This window comes from Papaver somniferum, chromosome 8 (genome assembly GCF_003573695.1).
Source record: "Papaver somniferum cultivar HN1 chromosome 8, ASM357369v1, whole genome shotgun sequence".
NCBI lineage: Eukaryota > Viridiplantae > Streptophyta > Magnoliopsida > Ranunculales > Papaveraceae > Papaver > Papaver somniferum.
The window spans coordinates 91,682,981-91,699,266 of record NC_039365.1 but is presented as its reverse complement, the minus strand read 5'-3'; the positions used below and the strand labels follow the sequence as shown (position 1 = coordinate 91,699,266).

Here is a 16,286-nt window from a genome sequence, read left to right as displayed (position 1 = left end):
CATGACCGACTAGGATACTCATGCCAAATATTAAAATATCATTATTTTAATATTTTCCAAATATTGATCAAACGATCAAAGTTCTACTTGCTCATTCGAGCAAAATCAAGAATTTCAGACAAAGATCGAACTCTTGTGAAAATTCAAAATATTGCTCAAACGCACATCAGAAAATACTGAAACTCTCATGACTGAGACATGGGAGTTATGGTGACACGGGCATGCTTCCTTGACCGACCAAGGCCGTCCCTAAGGCTTGCAAGGAGCCGGTCCCACACATTCTTATAATTTTAACCTAATTTTCTCGATTGCTCATATTGGGTCCAAACTCTTTCCAACCAACTTGGAATTTGCTCAAACGACCATCAGATGGTCCCACGACCATCAAGGGACGGTTTCATGCCCTCTTGTTCGGTCCCTCACTTCTCCATAAATTAGGTTTCTTTACCTAATGCTCAGACGAGCACTATTTTAATAAATGATGAAACCGGCATTTAATCATTATTCTTTCACCAACTGGTCAACTCAGAACCCTGGTACACGCTCACTCTAGAAATTGGGTATCACTGGTCGTCCATTATCCCATGTGGTCGGTCCCTCCCTCACTCATGACCTATTTTCAGCAATTCATCAATTGACGAACAATTGATCAAAAATTAGGGTTTCGAACAAACGCTCCACAAATCATCATTCTGAGCAAGTTCAAACACTAATAAATTTATGTTGATCCAGCAATCAACATACGGAATTAATTATATAATATTCGGTAGTCTACCAATATTTTAATTAATATTTTATTGGGTCACGTCACCAATAAATAATTCGTCGAATTGAGCAATACTTGCTCAGTTGCTCGAATATTGATCCATATTCAGCAATTCGTCGAATTGAGCAATACTTGCTCAGTTGCTCGAATATTGATCCAACTATCATACTCAGTAATTTATCAATAATTCGTCCAATTGAGTAATACTTGCTCAGTTGCTCGAATAACTATCCAACTATCAATATTCAGTAATTCGTCGAATTGAGAAATACTTGCTCAGTTACTCGAATATTGATCCAACTATCAATATTCAGTGATTTTTCGAATTGAGCAATACTTGCTCAGTTGCTTGAATATTGATCCAACTATCAATATTCATTAATTCATTGAATCGATGCTCAGTCGTCGAATTTACAATCTTTGCTAATACGCGCAATGTCAACACCATTCAAAGAACTATACGTCTCAACAGACATGTTCGATCCATGAATCACTGATCATTCGTCACTCATGCTCAATTCATCAAAACCTAGACTCATTGTCTAAACAGTCAACAACTGACTAATTAAAACACACGTCTGTCATGCAGACTTCACGATTCGTGAGACATCAATCACGTCACATGGGGGATATTAATTAGGGTTTTGGTTTGGCGGCCTACGGCACGTGGATTCATCCACGGTGAGAAATATGAGTAAGTCGTGCAAACGGTTGAAGGAGTTAGAAAAGTAGTGGGTGGACGATTAACCAAGTCTCCGCACGACCTGGAACTGGTTTCACCACGATCTCCCATTTTCCCACTCTTTCACTCAAGAAACCGTCACACTTACAGGAATCAATGTGTTCATTATTCTGGTAATATAAATAAGTCCTAAATCGAGGACAAAAGATAACATTCGTCTATGAAACAACTCGATTGAAACTTATTCACAGAACTCAACACTCAGCAGTTCATCAATCTTGAAGAAACCCACAACACATCCACAATCCTTGATCATCATTGATCCCACACAATCCTCAGCTTCCCTTCTACATATCAACCCATCTCCCTCTTTGTGACCGAATTGAATCTGGAACGGCCATTGACTTGGTTTAGCCCGGAGTCCTACAAGATTGATCTTTCGAATTCAAGCACTCCCTTTGCATCGCATCTGTGTGAGGTTAAGCAGTTTGCTCGGTTGAGGAGTCTCGTCCGCAAGCTCGTCTCTTCACTTCCCTAAAAACCAGCAAATCATTTTTTCCCATCTACATGCTTATGTGAGAAATCAGTTGTTTTTCTCATTGTTAAAGATAACAGTAGGTCGAGCAGGTTACGTGAATCAAGGAATAAGATCATCTCATCCTTGGTTTTTTATTTAACCACGAAAGGAGTGTTCCTCACAATACTCCATCCTTATCTCACCAAATTGAGATTAGAGTTTTGTATATATGAATAAACTAACAGTCGGTCATTCTAAACAAAATCTCTCACAACATTATTTTACAACCCATGTTACTACGATATCTCTTTTCTATCATCTTTCCTCCCTAAAACCAAGTTTGATTCTTCTTGAAAACACAGTGGGTACCAAGCATACCACTAACTTTTTCGTTTGGACCTATAAGACAAAACCTAATATAATAACAAGTGGACCAACTTAATGATCCTTGAACAATATGTATATACATTTTATCCTTCTTGTACAATCAATATTTAGATCAAATATTTGTGAACCTGATTGTATAGAATAATTCTTGGACGATCTCAAAAATCAATATCCAAGAACATCTCAGTATGTCTAAGTTGAATATCTATTCACTTTTTTTATTTAATTATATCAACATAAATATAATGCGGAAGTAAAAAGTAAAGCAGGACACATCAAAATTTTGTTAACGAGGAAACCGCAAAAGAAGAAAACCCCGGGAACTCGTCCAGATTTGAACACAAGCTGTTACACCAAACTCCTAGTAGAACACCAATTCCCTTTAGGAACTCCTCTTGTAAATCTTCTAGAAGCTACTCTCGAAAATGTTCTCGCAAAACACCAATTCTCTTTAGAAGCTACTCTCGAAAATGTTCTATCAAAACACAAGTTCTCTTTAGAAGCTACTATAAAAAATCCTCTGGCAGTGTGTTAATTCTCTTTAGAAGATGCAATAAAACCATTGATACTTTTTGATATTTTTCTTTCACAAAACACCGGTTGATTTCCCTTTATACGTGAATCAAGGTTTTGGAAATCTTTGTGTTTGTTATGAACAATTACTAAAAAAGTAATATCAAAACAAACTTGTCGATGAGAGATTATTATACTCTTCAAAAGTGGAAGAGAAACCTAATTATTTTGCAACAAGAACAACTAGAGTAAATCTAAAGGATATCTTGTTAAAACTTCTTAAAGAATTTATGAGACACATTTATTGACGTTTTCTTTCTAGTCCAGATTTTGACCAACTAGTGTCGGTATACGATCGTGAACTGAAATATATCAAACCTAGGGTTTATGATCAACAATTCTTGAATAGCCTTATATTAGAAGAGAATGACCCTAGAATATACAAGAATTATTGAATTATCTAAGATTACAAGTTGTGTAACTATCAAGAAGATTATTACCAACTCGTGCTTTGTGATCCCCAAAATAAAATCTTATTCTCACTCTTGTTCACGAAGAACAAAAATAGTGGAAAACAACCTTATGAAGCTTACACCAATTTTCCAAAGGATGGATTGTATAGATTACATGAACCCTTTATTTAGGGGGATTTTGTGTTTCCCCCTCAAAAAAGATATCTAATTTGCATTACCCCTTTATAAATTACTAATAGGTGAAACCCTCATTAACCTGGATGTGTCGTGACTGCTCAGTTATGTTAACACGTGCAAAGCACGCGTGTGTTATTAAAAAATAATTAAAAAATAATTCGAAGATGGGAGATTTAATCTTACGGTCCCTGATTCCTCTCTTCTGTGTGTTGCAAAACTCTTACCATATACGCCATTAATGGCAGCATCGTCTCACACCCATGGTAAAAGGTTGAGCGGATCAAGCACCACAAGCTCCGGCGGCATAACGAAAATACCACAAGCTCCGAATATTAATATTTTCAAACCATTGATTGAATGATCAACTTTTGAAATTTTCTAACCTTAATCACAGAACCAATCAGAAAAGACAATTTAAAAAAAAAAAAAGAGCAATGGCGACGGAAATGATATGAAACAGCCAAAATGCAGTCATTGTTTTCAATCATACAACAACATCGTCCTATGTTCTTCCCTAATTTCTTGGTTTCAAGTATTAATAAAAAACCTCATCCAAATCCTTTACAAACTCGATCACTTTGCTACAAAATTCGAAATAGATACGAACCCATTGTTCTTAAGATTATGCAATCACAGAAATACACTTTAATCTCCTCTGTTCACCAACTATATCAATGGCAGAGACCTCGAAATAGATCCATAAGCTTGTGCGTGTTAAAGATCTATACTCACATCAACCGTTCAACTTTTGAACATAAGATCTAATCGATCAGATTACCGCATGTGTCCAGATTATAAGTCGGGATGAGAGTATCACGGGTTCTCTGTATTTAATTCTTTTTTTAGTGCACACTTGTGTATTGCACGTACTAACATAGCTGAGCAGTAACGTCACATCCAGGTTAAAGGGGGTTTCACCTATCAGTAATTTATAAAGGGGTAATGCAAATTAGATATCTTTTTTGAGGGAGAAACACAAAATCCCTCCTTTATTTATAGTGAACGGTTGCTTCCAGTCCAAAGTTAATTGGTAATAGGCTAGTGTTTATAGATGCTTAATAGTTTGGTGTTCAATCTGGACTAGATCCTGTGGGTTTTCTGCGTTTGCGGTTCCCTCATTAACAAAACTTCTGGTGTCTATGTTATTTCTTTTTCCGCATTATATTGTCTATCTTTGTAATTTAAATATCACAGGTTGTACGTTGATCAGTCATATATAGTAGATACATCCGACCTAGTTTGTTTTTATACGACTTGATAGATTCTTGGACATTGGTCTTTGGTACCATCCAAGTTATCTCTTTGTGATTAGGTTCACGGATTTGTTTATGTAAACATGCTAACCGCAAGAGACAGAGATATAACTCTAGATATTATTCCTTGATTAAGTATAATTCTCGGAGTTGTATTGAGTTTGTCCACACAGATTGCCAAAGAAAAAAGTGGTGGTGTATTTTGGTACCCCCGCGATTTCAAAGAGAGAATGACCTTAGAATAGACAAGAATTATTGAATTAACCTAGATTACAAGTTGTGTAACTATCAAGAAGATTATTACTAACTCGTGCCTTGTGATCCCCAAAACAAAGTCTTATTGTCTCACACTTGTTCATGAAGAACGGAAGTAGTGAAAAATAACCTTATGAAGCTTACACCAATTTTCCAAAGGATGAATCGTATAGCTTACATGAACCCATTATTTATAGTGAACGGTTGCTTGAAACCCGAACAAGTTCCTGAGTTATTTTCCTTTTTCAAGACTCTCCTTATTTTGAGAGTCTTTCCTAAGTTACAACTCTTGCATAAATAATTACTTTAACATAAATTGTATTTTTGTAATTGTAAAATAAATTACAATTTAAGTTAGGAAGGAGTTTAAATCATCACACACACTTTAATATGGTAATCGATTGTGTGTGTAGGAATAGCCCTCTTTCCTAGATAAGGAAACATCAAAAACTTGACTAAAAAAGGCACTTAGTCATGTTTTTCACGCTCAAGCCCGTGAACCATTACAAACAGTTCGTGGAGTGTTTCCTATTCACGAACTGCAACACTTAATAAGTGTTGCTTTAATAAATCAACATGACTCCATAAGTTCATCCCCTATAACATGAGAACCTTTCTAAGGGATAAAGGTCATTATCACTAAAATCATGGCTCAAATATCCTCGTGCCCATACATAAATGCATGTTTACTGTCATAGGAATTTTTCCATAAAGTGAGCACTTGTTTGGATAAATTGGAAAGGTAGAATTGAACAAGAGTCCAAACGAAATCAGTCACCCCATACCTTTTTTGATGAAGTCCTCATTGATGTCTTCTTTTGATTTCCAGTCTTCAATCTTCGGGGATACTCAACTACACACTTCTAATCCTAGTCCGAGACTTGAATTTAATAGACAAGAAATCAAGAAATAGTTTTGTTCGTGTGACATTAACAACAAGATTGAGATAGCAAATTTGTGGGTTAAACCGAGCATTGCTCTAACACTTCTCTCTTGTGACTGAAGCAGTCTCCGAACGTCTGTTTTTGTTGGTTTAAGCGAAGATTTTTCGTTCTCAACCTCTCGCAACTCACACTAAAAACCCTAAATCTCAGTTGTACCCCTTCATCTAATTTTAGGTATTTACAACAAAGAATTTCATACTTGTGAAAATGATATTGATTATTATATGTTATTTGTGGTGAATTACTGCTTAACATGGTAAGTTATTATGAGAAGTTGAGAATGATAATAACCGCGTCGTAAACGATACGTAATTTATAATTACGTTTAATACCACACGCTTTTATAAAACCCGTTTAAATCAAACAGATTTATTGATAACGTTTCTGCTCAAACGCTGATTTAAACTGCCTTGAAGTATAGGAATTATCCTACACTGCGCCGCAAACCAACTTGCAAAAAAAAAAAAAAAAAAAAAAAAAAGACCATATATGAGATGGAAATTTGGGAATATGGCAACTCATGACTAAAGTTGCGCATTTCAACTCCTATCTCCGAAATTACCAACTGTTTGTTACTTCTTATCTCATGCAAATTACCAAAGTTATCGTTCTGTTTTGAAATTTTGAATGTGATTTTTTCTATTTTACACGAGAATTTTGGCAAGTATTTGAATTATCAAATCTAGGGCTCTAAAGTCATTTTACAGGATCGAATTGCAACTAAATTCTTATATGGAAGTAAATTCTTAAAATTTGTTTACCACAGCTAAATTCAGGCCTTTGATTAGGCCTGTCAATATATGTCCAATATCCGGAATCCCTTTCCGAGTATTCAAGATCCTATAGGATTTTATCCGTTTTATCGGATATCGGATCGAATATTTATCAGATATTTCATCCTTAATATATCAGAATCGAATTAGGCTCCATTTGAATTGTTAATATCCGATAGAACATGGATTTATTTATGATTTATCCTAACCATATTTGTGATTTATCACTAATATCCGATATGAAATGTTTGAGAAATTGAACTACATGTTTTAAAGGATTTTTAACATTTTTTGTCAGAACCGGATACTATCAGATAAATATTCGATATCCTATAGCTTAGAATATCGATATCTGATTTTTGATATCCTATAGGATATTATCGGATATCAAATATCCGATAGCGCTTAACCTACGACGGATATTCATCCATTGACACCCCTACCTTTGATTCTCTCAACCAAACATGCTGTTAGGCCTCAACATGCACAGGTCAAATAAAAGAAGACAAACAAACAGTACAAAATCCTTTTCAGAGAGACCTGCAGATATGGAAGGCATCTGTCTTTTTTTTTTTTTTTTTTCTGTAAGGAGTCCGGCCGTTTAGTTCTCTTTTTATACAAACAGCCGTTTCGAGTTTGACTAAGTAAACAACTTCCCCACCCACAAAAAAGAACAAAAAAAAAAAGAAACAAAGGAACCTTGTAGAGTGACATTTTATGATTATGATTATAGACAGATGGGAAGAAATCGACTAATAAGTTCTCGTGAGAGAACTTTCCAGACCCATCATCCTTGATGATCCTGGTATACAACTAATAACTGAAGAGGCACAATTTACAACAATATGCTGGCAGTCACAAAGCCAAGTCCAGTACTGATGTGTCGATGTTGGGTGGTGACCGCCTCTCAGGCAAAAGTTGCCCCGGTATTGAAAGATGGTTCAGAGAGGAGTTTGCAGTGGTTTGCTCCTTCTTGACTGATGACAAGGGAAATGCTAGAGATAGAGAAAGAGAACCCAATGCAACATCCAAGCTACCTGACTTCTTGACTGCATCTTCTGGATGCTTACTTGGGTCTTTCTCCCCGTCTAATCTTGCAAAAAACGGCAAACCTCCCTGTTTTAGTGTTGGTTTCTTCTCACCCCCCAAACCAAGTTCTAAATTAGGGAAGTGATGTTCTGGCTGATCTTCATCATCAGACGAAATAACCTGCAAAGGCATAGTGTCTTTTTCTTCTGGCCAGTCACTCGAACAGTTCAAATCAACAGGAAAAATGAACCTTTCAGACTTCTTTGTCTCACCAGTAGCCATATTTTCCTCAGCATCATGTCCACGATCTTTCATAGGAAAACTCCCACCCAAATATATCTTTCCTGTAGAGCTACTACTTCCATCATTGCAGCCATAACTAGTTTTCAATTTCTTGTGTTCATTCTTCTCATCAACTAAAGTGTGATCTGACTTATCATCCAGCGGAATTGAATGACTTGTACTACTAGGGATTCCAGCAGAACCTTGACAGAGAATGTCCGAGGCAGCCGGACATGGGCGTTTCCTGCTGGATGGCAACACGGAGCTGTTTCCATCTTCCTGCTTCAACAGATTACCTGTGAAAGCAGCTATTGTGTCTACTAACATAACATCCTCATCTTTGATATTTCCAATGGGTATCACTTCATCAACGTTACTTATGTCCTTAATTTTCTTTTCAACTGCACTGTGAATACGGTTTGAATCCTGGGCAGGAGAAGTAGAAGTAACCGGGTATGGGCCGGATGACATCTCCTTCCAGTCTGATGAAGTTGATGGAATATTTGCCTCAGAGCAATCGAACGTATTCAAGTCTACCAGCATTCTATTATTACCAGATTGAAGGACACTGTTCTGGCCAGCTAGAACAGAGCATGAATCAAGCTCCATTTTACTAATCTCTACATTATCTCTATCATCATCCTGTGCAACATACAAATGAATAAGTACACAATCAAGGAGGTATAGGCTAAGGAACAACATCATCCTGATCAATCTTTACCAGTAGTTCTTTTCTCATGCAAAAATCATGCTTGATTGTCCAATATATACATGTCCAAAAATTAGGAAGTGAAAAGCTTAACAATGACAGCATTAGTATAACTAATAATTGTGTGATTAGGGGGGTTCTTTTGGCATATGCCAACTTGTATTTCCAACTAGCACCTATTCTATATAAAAATACAGTTCAAAACAGATTGCTGTCCCACCCTATAGCGCAGTCCAAGTTAAAAAGTCAATGCAACTCAAATGCAGATAAATGAAAACAAGAATGCACTTTACAAAGCTAAAACAGTTAAAAATTTAGACCACAGACCAGGTTGAACTTAAAGAGTAGAAATAGCAACTAACAAGCAGGCTATAAAATAATGTTTGTACATTGAACTATGTGCTGCACAAACACAATAAAAATATTACCATTAACGTGTTGCGTCCTTTCCTTTCCTCGGGTGCCTGCACGTGACTCTTTGAAACCTCATTCCCGAGATATGGCCCTTCTTTGTGGTAACTCTTATCTAACTTTCTGGATGACAGGGGATATGTGATTGCTTCTTGTGAGCTCATCGAAGGGATGGATGCAGATAACCCTTTTACATTACCTGAAAGACCTTCCCTCTGCGAATCAACCACAGCAGGGTAAGGTAACCCTCCAGCCAAGTGTATCTCATACGAGTTTCCACGAGTCTCCTTTTGAGAACGAACACTCTCATCTACCCTTCTTCCCTTAAATACACCCCACATATAAAATAATGTGTTCCAACCTGTTCATAAGACAACCTAAGTTCATCGATACAAGAATACGGCCATACCTCATAAACTTTGAAAATGGTAATATGATGAAAGAATAGGGAGTAATAAAGCTAGGTGCTTAGAAAATTGCTGCAACTTGTTTACTAGCACTCACGTTGAGATCTCTCGTGCAGCTGGTTCGACGGGAAAATCAGAAGTTCAATTCCATTAAAGTTCCCTTTCAGAGCTAAGTCCTCCTTAATCATGTTTTCCAATAACCTTTTATAGTTCCTTTCATAGCTGTTCCATGATACACGCAAGGCAAAACCAATATATTAAGTGTCACCCAAATGAATTCAAATACTCGACTATGTAAAGTGACAAAAGACAAACCTTTCGATATCCTTCGCAAAGAAATAGACACCTATGTTTTCTTCCGTAGCCTGATGCTGAATCTGTGCTGGCCATGCGGTCGACCGGGGTACTTCCTCCAATAACACTTTGTAAGGGAACCTGCTTACCACCTCAGGAACTTTGGGCGATGAACCCGTGGATAAATGTGCTTGAATCCCATCAAATAACTCAACAACTCTCTCACTTTTTTGCACCTCAAATCCACCTCTACCAGTAAACAAGAAATCAACTCATTAGCATTTCACACAGATGCAAAACCAAAGCTGATATGCAAGTGTGAGATGTCGCACTCATGCACTGAAAGACAAGAGATAGAAGGAATCGTACTGCCATATGTAATCGTACTGCGGAATTGACAAAATGCCTGACAGGGAAACTACGGAGGATGGTACACCCTTGAAATTCTCCTGCCCGTCATGAACTATATTGTTGGAAGTCAATCCCTTCAAGCAACTTGATAAGATTGAGGTCTGATCACTAGACACAACTTCCCGGCTAACATTATCACAGGACATTGTCAAATCATCCGACTGATCAGGAGTTCCACTCTTTTTGTGCTCTCCAAATCTTTTTGACAATAAAACTTCATCTACAGCTTTCAACTTAGTTCTTTTGATCAATGCATCACTTAAAAATCTTGCACCAGGATCTTCAACAATAGAAACACGGTAATTAAGTGAGCAAAATTGAGCATTATGACCTATTTCTTTACATTTGTGATAACGAGTACTACCATCTACAGCTGGTTCATCCTTAAGACTAACTTTACTTGGCTTTCGATCTGAAAGGTTCATAGCGCTCTTTGGTGATGCAGTAACGCCACGGGGTAATACTGAAGACTGTCTCTTAAGATCACCGCTGCCACCTGCATGCCAAGAACGAATACATCATGGTGCGAGAAATACAAACAAGTAGCAAGACTGCACCACATACGAATTTTATACTAAAAACTGGTAAAATTTTAGAGGAGAAGAGAGGGGAGGGAAGGAGGGAGGGAGGGAGGGAGGGGGAGATTCTACCTAGAGATTTTCTACCGTCTCTAATATTCAAAAGTGGAGGCGGCTTTGATAATTTGGGAACTGCCGGATTACCCTTGATACTACGTCCGTTGGTGGCTGAGGTGGCTGAGAATGATCCTGAAGCACTCTCACCCTGATGAGCACTTTTATCAGCCTTTGGAGTAGCCCCTCCACCAGATCCAGGTTTCGGTGAAGGAACCACAAACCGATCTGGTCTGGAGGAATTTTTCCTCTCAAAGGGGCTACAATCCTTTACTTTCGACCCTCTTAGGTCGTCCTTACTAGCGAGACGAGGAGTATCCTCTCTCTGTTTTACGGTAGAGTATGACCGATGGTCGAATGATGAGGATCTGCTAGTTTTTTTTGTCTCAGCCAATTTGAACTTAAGAGTGGAATCTTCTTGTGCAGATTTGCCCTTTGGTTCAGTGAAAGAATTTGACTTTTGAAGGGTACTTGTACCTGTACCTGTAGGAAACAACAGGATTTAGAGTTGAAGGAAGAATTCAAGCCTCCTTCTTGTATATAGCAGAACACTAGCTTTAAGCTACACGGTGTACAATACTAGCGTATCTATAAACCAGTAACCAAAACTTACCAGAAAAATGTTGCCGAGAATGGTTTTGTGATGGGTTGGTACTTGAAGTGGGAGACTCTATTCGTTGCACCATCTTTGACGATGTGCTCTTAAAGGAACCCACCTTTGAAAGCGCAGCTTCTTTGTTTGAACTTGATGGCTTTGACAATCCAGAACTGGATTCAAAAGCCTGTCGTTTTACAGCAGAAACCCCTTCAACATTATCTAAATTCCTTTTTGACGAGATGTTTACATTTGAACCTATCTTGGGAGATAATTTGGACTCTGCGTCTAATGCTTTTACATCCGACTTATTTAAGACTTTAGCATTTGTCGTACTTTCTTTCTCATCTATGCACGACTGTTTTGTAGGTTCAACTGCTGCTTCTGGCTTATCTCGCTTTTGCTTTTCAGCATCATCCTTAAATTTGCATTCTTCACAAAGCCAATCACCTTCTGGAACTTTATCCACCATTTCTCGCATGCAATAACTTATATAAAAAAAAAAAAAAAACCATCTAACCCTTAGAGGGCGTAACTTAAAAATAAGTGAGATATAATACAACAGCAACAGTACTTACGTATGCTCTGCCCCATCACCACAACGACTGCATACAGCAAGCAGGTCTTCTCGACCAGCATCCCCACAGATATCACAAACCTTAACCTGTTGCAGGTGAGATATATGTAAAATTTACTAGGGCTCTATTGAATTCTTAAGCAAATAAAACATCTTACAAATCTTTCTCATGAAATTAATAATATAAGCAGAGAAAGAAACACCCACATCCTCCTCAACTTCAGAGCCATCACTCTCATCAACAGGCTGAGACTGCACCTGCAAAGAACTGTCCCGGACACCAGAAGATTCAGGCAACACAACGGGCTTCTCAGCTATTTCATTGAGGTCCAAACATTTCACAGATTCAGATGGTGAACCCCCAATTTCCACATCGATTCCAGCTTCCTGGCCAGAGGAACCATTTTCCATACATCTAGTTTTATTGTGCTCGAATTTAGCAAGATTTTCATCACGGTTTTCGGAAGTTTGTTTATTTGTACTGGCACTATTGGCTGTTGAAGCATTTGGCATTAATAATTCAAAAGGATCAACTTGGCGCTGTGAAGAAGAGCTTTCTTTTAAATCTTTGTTATCTGCAGTACAAGGTGCCAATTTACCACTTCTAGAGCGTGAAGACGGGATCCTTATTTCTTCTAAATGAACTTCTTGTTTGGCTGATGTTGGACGTATGACTTCTTTTGTATACACGCTTGGCTTTCTAAACGTCCCACAGTTCTCTTCCACTTCACATTTAATACCATTCACAGAACCCGTAACCAACTGAACAAGATTGTTTTTCTCAGATATTTCTGGATGGAGGCTACTAACAGATGCTGAACTAGATGATACATTCTTCCATTTCATGTTGGAATTAGGATGATCTGCAACTGGCGGGACTGCATCATTAACCCCACTGACACATGAAATGTTATCACCATGACACTCTAAAGTTCCACCTGATGAAACTACTGGAAGCATCTCTATATCTTCGGTTGCCTTGCTTTCAGCATTTTCTGAAAACGAATCATGACTTGAGCATGCGCTGAAGACGTTACTTGTTTCACTAGCCGCAGCACACTGACGTTTCTGCAACGTTATATTCTTCGAAATGGGCAACACACCAGTAACACTAAAAGAACAGCGACTGGCTTCCTTTCCTCTTGAGGTTCCATCTGAACACTCATCCTCAGATTTTACATCCATGCGTGACGCTACTCGATCAAAATGCATACAAGAAGAGCAAGGCGCAGCACACACGTTGCATGTTCCAGATTCTTCTCTCATACAAAACTTTTCACTTAGAGAAACCCCGCCAAATCTCTTTTCACCTCGACGTGATCTCTGTTATTATCGAAGTAAAAGTATAAGAGCCTGCCGATTTAAAATGGCACCTATAAAAATAAAAGTATAAATGATATAGAATTCTTCAAAATTCATGTTTCGGAGTCTTATGACAATGAGACATAGCAGTTGGAAGATAATAGATATAGCAAGCACCATGTTTCCAAAAACCCTGAATGTGTCTATCTCAAATAGAGGTCTCAAAGAGTAAAGAACCAATGCTTCCAGAACTCACTAAAGGTAATAGTAACAGCATGCACGGCAACTCTATTTCAGTCTAGATTCCAAGTTTTAAAAAAATCGTCTCAAAATGTACCATAATACAATAGATTCGTAGAGTAGCATAACATGAATTTACCCTGCTAATGTCTCACCGTATTCTTCTGAACGTCCTGATCTGTCTCTTCCACAGGTCCTTGTATGCGACAACTCCCTTTTAAAACTGGCGTGATCTAAAATGCAGATTCAGCAAAAACAAATTAGACACGCCAATATAATAGTAACACAATCACCAAATGGCTATAGTAGAATTACAACTTTCAGTGGTAAAGCCAAACTAAGGTAGATAGGCAAAACTAAACACACATAAAACTAACCCTAATTCACTTATTATAAGTAACTGACTAAGTCATGATCTCGTGTATAGCTTCACAATAACCTATCCAATACATAAATAAATTACCTAGCTACAACTTCTGCTCGTACAGCATGAATAAGTACTCAAATGATGATTAAATTAACCATATATAATCGATTATAATTTAAAGGGGTGAACTTAAGAAAACCTAATATGCAAGACACAATTTAAAAGTAACACAAAATGAGTGCAGTGTCAAAAAAAAAAAAAAAATCTAGTACGAAATCTGATCTGTTATTACACACAAACAAGATAACCTAACACCAAATTTCCCAGTCACAATTAAACCTTCTATCCACGATAACAGCACAATCAATCAATCAAACAAACAAAAACCCTAATTAGTAGAAGAAAATGCAATAAATTTACATGCCTCTGGTTCCATAATCTTTTCTGTCACATCATAAAGTTCTGATAGGATTCGTTCCTTCCTCTTCGTCATGCCCCAATAAAATAACACGGTTAATTTAGGGTTTCTTTAGCATAAATAAAATTCTTAGCCATGAGATATATAAGTATACATGGAAAAAAATGATAGGGCAAAACTAAAAAAAGGGGGATTTTGATTAGATAGTTAAGAAATGCTATCGTGAATTTGGAGATGTAACTAGAAAACGGATCTGAATTTGTAATCTTTTTCTTGTTTTATAAGAGGTTTTCTGTAGAATCCATGAACACTAAAAAGTAAAAACCGAGCGTGTTCTTTGCTTTCTTCTCTTCTCTCTCTATAAAAACCTCTAATTTGGGGGAAAATTATTTAATTCGACTTCACTATTTTGGGGTCCGATTTCAATGGAACGCCGACTCCGAATTTTCTAAAACGTTTTCCAAGATAATAAGGATTTGTTACAACTTGGAACCATTGAGGTAATAATATATAGGTTGCATAGGTCGGTCAAAACTCAAAAGCGAACATAGGTCGGTCAAAATTGCAATATGTATTGTAATAAATTTCATGTTTTATAGCAATTTTTATGAGATTTTCTTAGGTCCATGTTACCATGCAGGGCTGTTAACGGACGAAAATCCGACGGATTTTGACATCCGATTTCGTTACGATAAGTTTTATCTGAAATCCGATATCTGATAAATCTGACGAAATTCTAAAAATCAATTCGATGTTGTTACGATAAGTTATCGGATATCAGATTTTATTCTGATAAAATCCGTTAACTGACAAGAAAATGAAAAAATTAAAAAACGAATAGAGGTGTAAAGTGCTACCAGTTCTGGTCCTCTGAAGTGTTCAATTCAATTCTAAAATGTCTTCAAACACATTTAAACATGTCTTAAAATCCACATTACTTTACTCTCACTCTCACACATGAAAATAAAGGACAAACAAAATGCAAAAGAAATACAATGGCGGAATGCTCCTGCTTGGATGCTTGCATGTCGCATCATTGTATCAACTTCAGTTTGTAATTTCCATATTTGCATACTACAACAACATTCAAATCAGAGTCACTGAGTCAGAACTCAGAAGAAGAACAAATGAAACTAACTAAAATTAAAGATAAAACAAAGGAAAAGAAAAGTTACTTGTAGAAAAGAAGTCTGGCAACCGATCACTAACACAAAGTAATGCTTGGAAACACTATGCAGCTAATGAAGTTATATGTGTTATAAGAACCCTACCAATATCAGTGAACATATATTTTTGATGTCACATTTGTCACTGGAACAACCAACACATCTCTTGCAATCTTTGCAAAAGTTGGGTAGTTAAGGGTATTTAGCTTCCACCAACTCAATATATCAAAGTTAAACTCATCTTTGGGTGAACCTTTTGTTAAGCAATCGTTCTTATAAGTACTTCTCCAGCTCAAACTTTTGAACCTCAAAAATTCAATGTTTTGCATCATAAACTCAGCATACTCAATGTCAGTTGTACTTGAGTTTCCTAAATCCATACTAAAGTTAGAGACAGAGTTTGCAAAATAACCAGGATTTATAGTGGTGTTTTCGGATTCATATGCACTGAAAAGACTGTTAAAGTGTGTTTTGAATTTGTTATACTCGTATGCATAGTGTTAGAGCACTGTTCGGTCGAACTCGCAAGCGTTGCTATCTCAAGCTTGTTTGTCAATGTTAGTGATCAAAACTATAAGTCTTGATTTCTAGTCTACTTATAGTGATGTCTCGGACTAGGATAGATTGTGTAGTTGAGCATTAGACTTCATGACTATCATCAATTGAAGACGAAGAACTATTAAGACGATCTTGTGGAACTTCATCA

General features: G+C 37.1%; 1 protein-coding gene across 3 annotated transcripts; it reads right to left on the bottom strand.

Annotated features, from left to right (window-relative positions):
- Positions 1-7,287: 7,287 nt before the first annotated feature.
- Positions 7,288-14,849, bottom strand: LOC113302036. 3 transcript variants are annotated; one of them, XM_026550873.1, is made up of 12 exons: positions 14,421-14,849; positions 13,785-13,862; positions 12,295-13,410; positions 12,089-12,174; positions 11,529-11,998; positions 10,934-11,398; positions 10,648-10,779; positions 10,242-10,563; positions 9,894-10,121; positions 9,676-9,800; positions 9,189-9,532; positions 7,288-8,693 (listed from the first exon to the last, which is right to left on the bottom strand). In XM_026550873.1, the coding sequence occupies exons 1-12, from the start codon at positions 14,487-14,489 to the stop codon at positions 7,596-7,598; spliced, it is 4,533 nt and encodes a 1,510-aa protein (XP_026406658.1). In that variant the 5' UTR covers positions 14,490-14,849; the 3' UTR covers positions 7,288-7,595. The 3 variants fall into 3 exon arrangements, with proteins under 3 accessions (XP_026406658.1, XP_026406657.1, XP_026406659.1); XM_026550872.1 differs by having other exon boundaries at positions 10,242-10,779; XM_026550874.1 differs by lacking the exon at positions 14,421-14,849 and having other exon boundaries at positions 10,242-10,779; positions 13,769-13,864.
- Between the last annotated feature and the right edge of the window lie 1,437 nt (positions 14,850-16,286).

Excerpts from the sequence above, each read along its gene's own strand:
- LOC113302036 (XM_026550872.1), bottom strand. The coding sequence starts at position 14,489 with ATGACGAAGAGGAAGGAACGAATCCTATCAGAACTTTATGATGTGACA. Across the intron at positions 10,780-10,933 it reads AGACGGTAGAAAATCTCTAG|GTGGCAGCGGTGATCTTAAG; the intron begins GTAGAATCTCCC and ends CTTGGCATGCAG. Across the intron at positions 10,122-10,241 it reads CAGTACGATTACATATGGCA|AGGTGGATTTGAGGTGCAAA; the intron begins GTACGATTCCTT and ends GTTTACTGGTAG.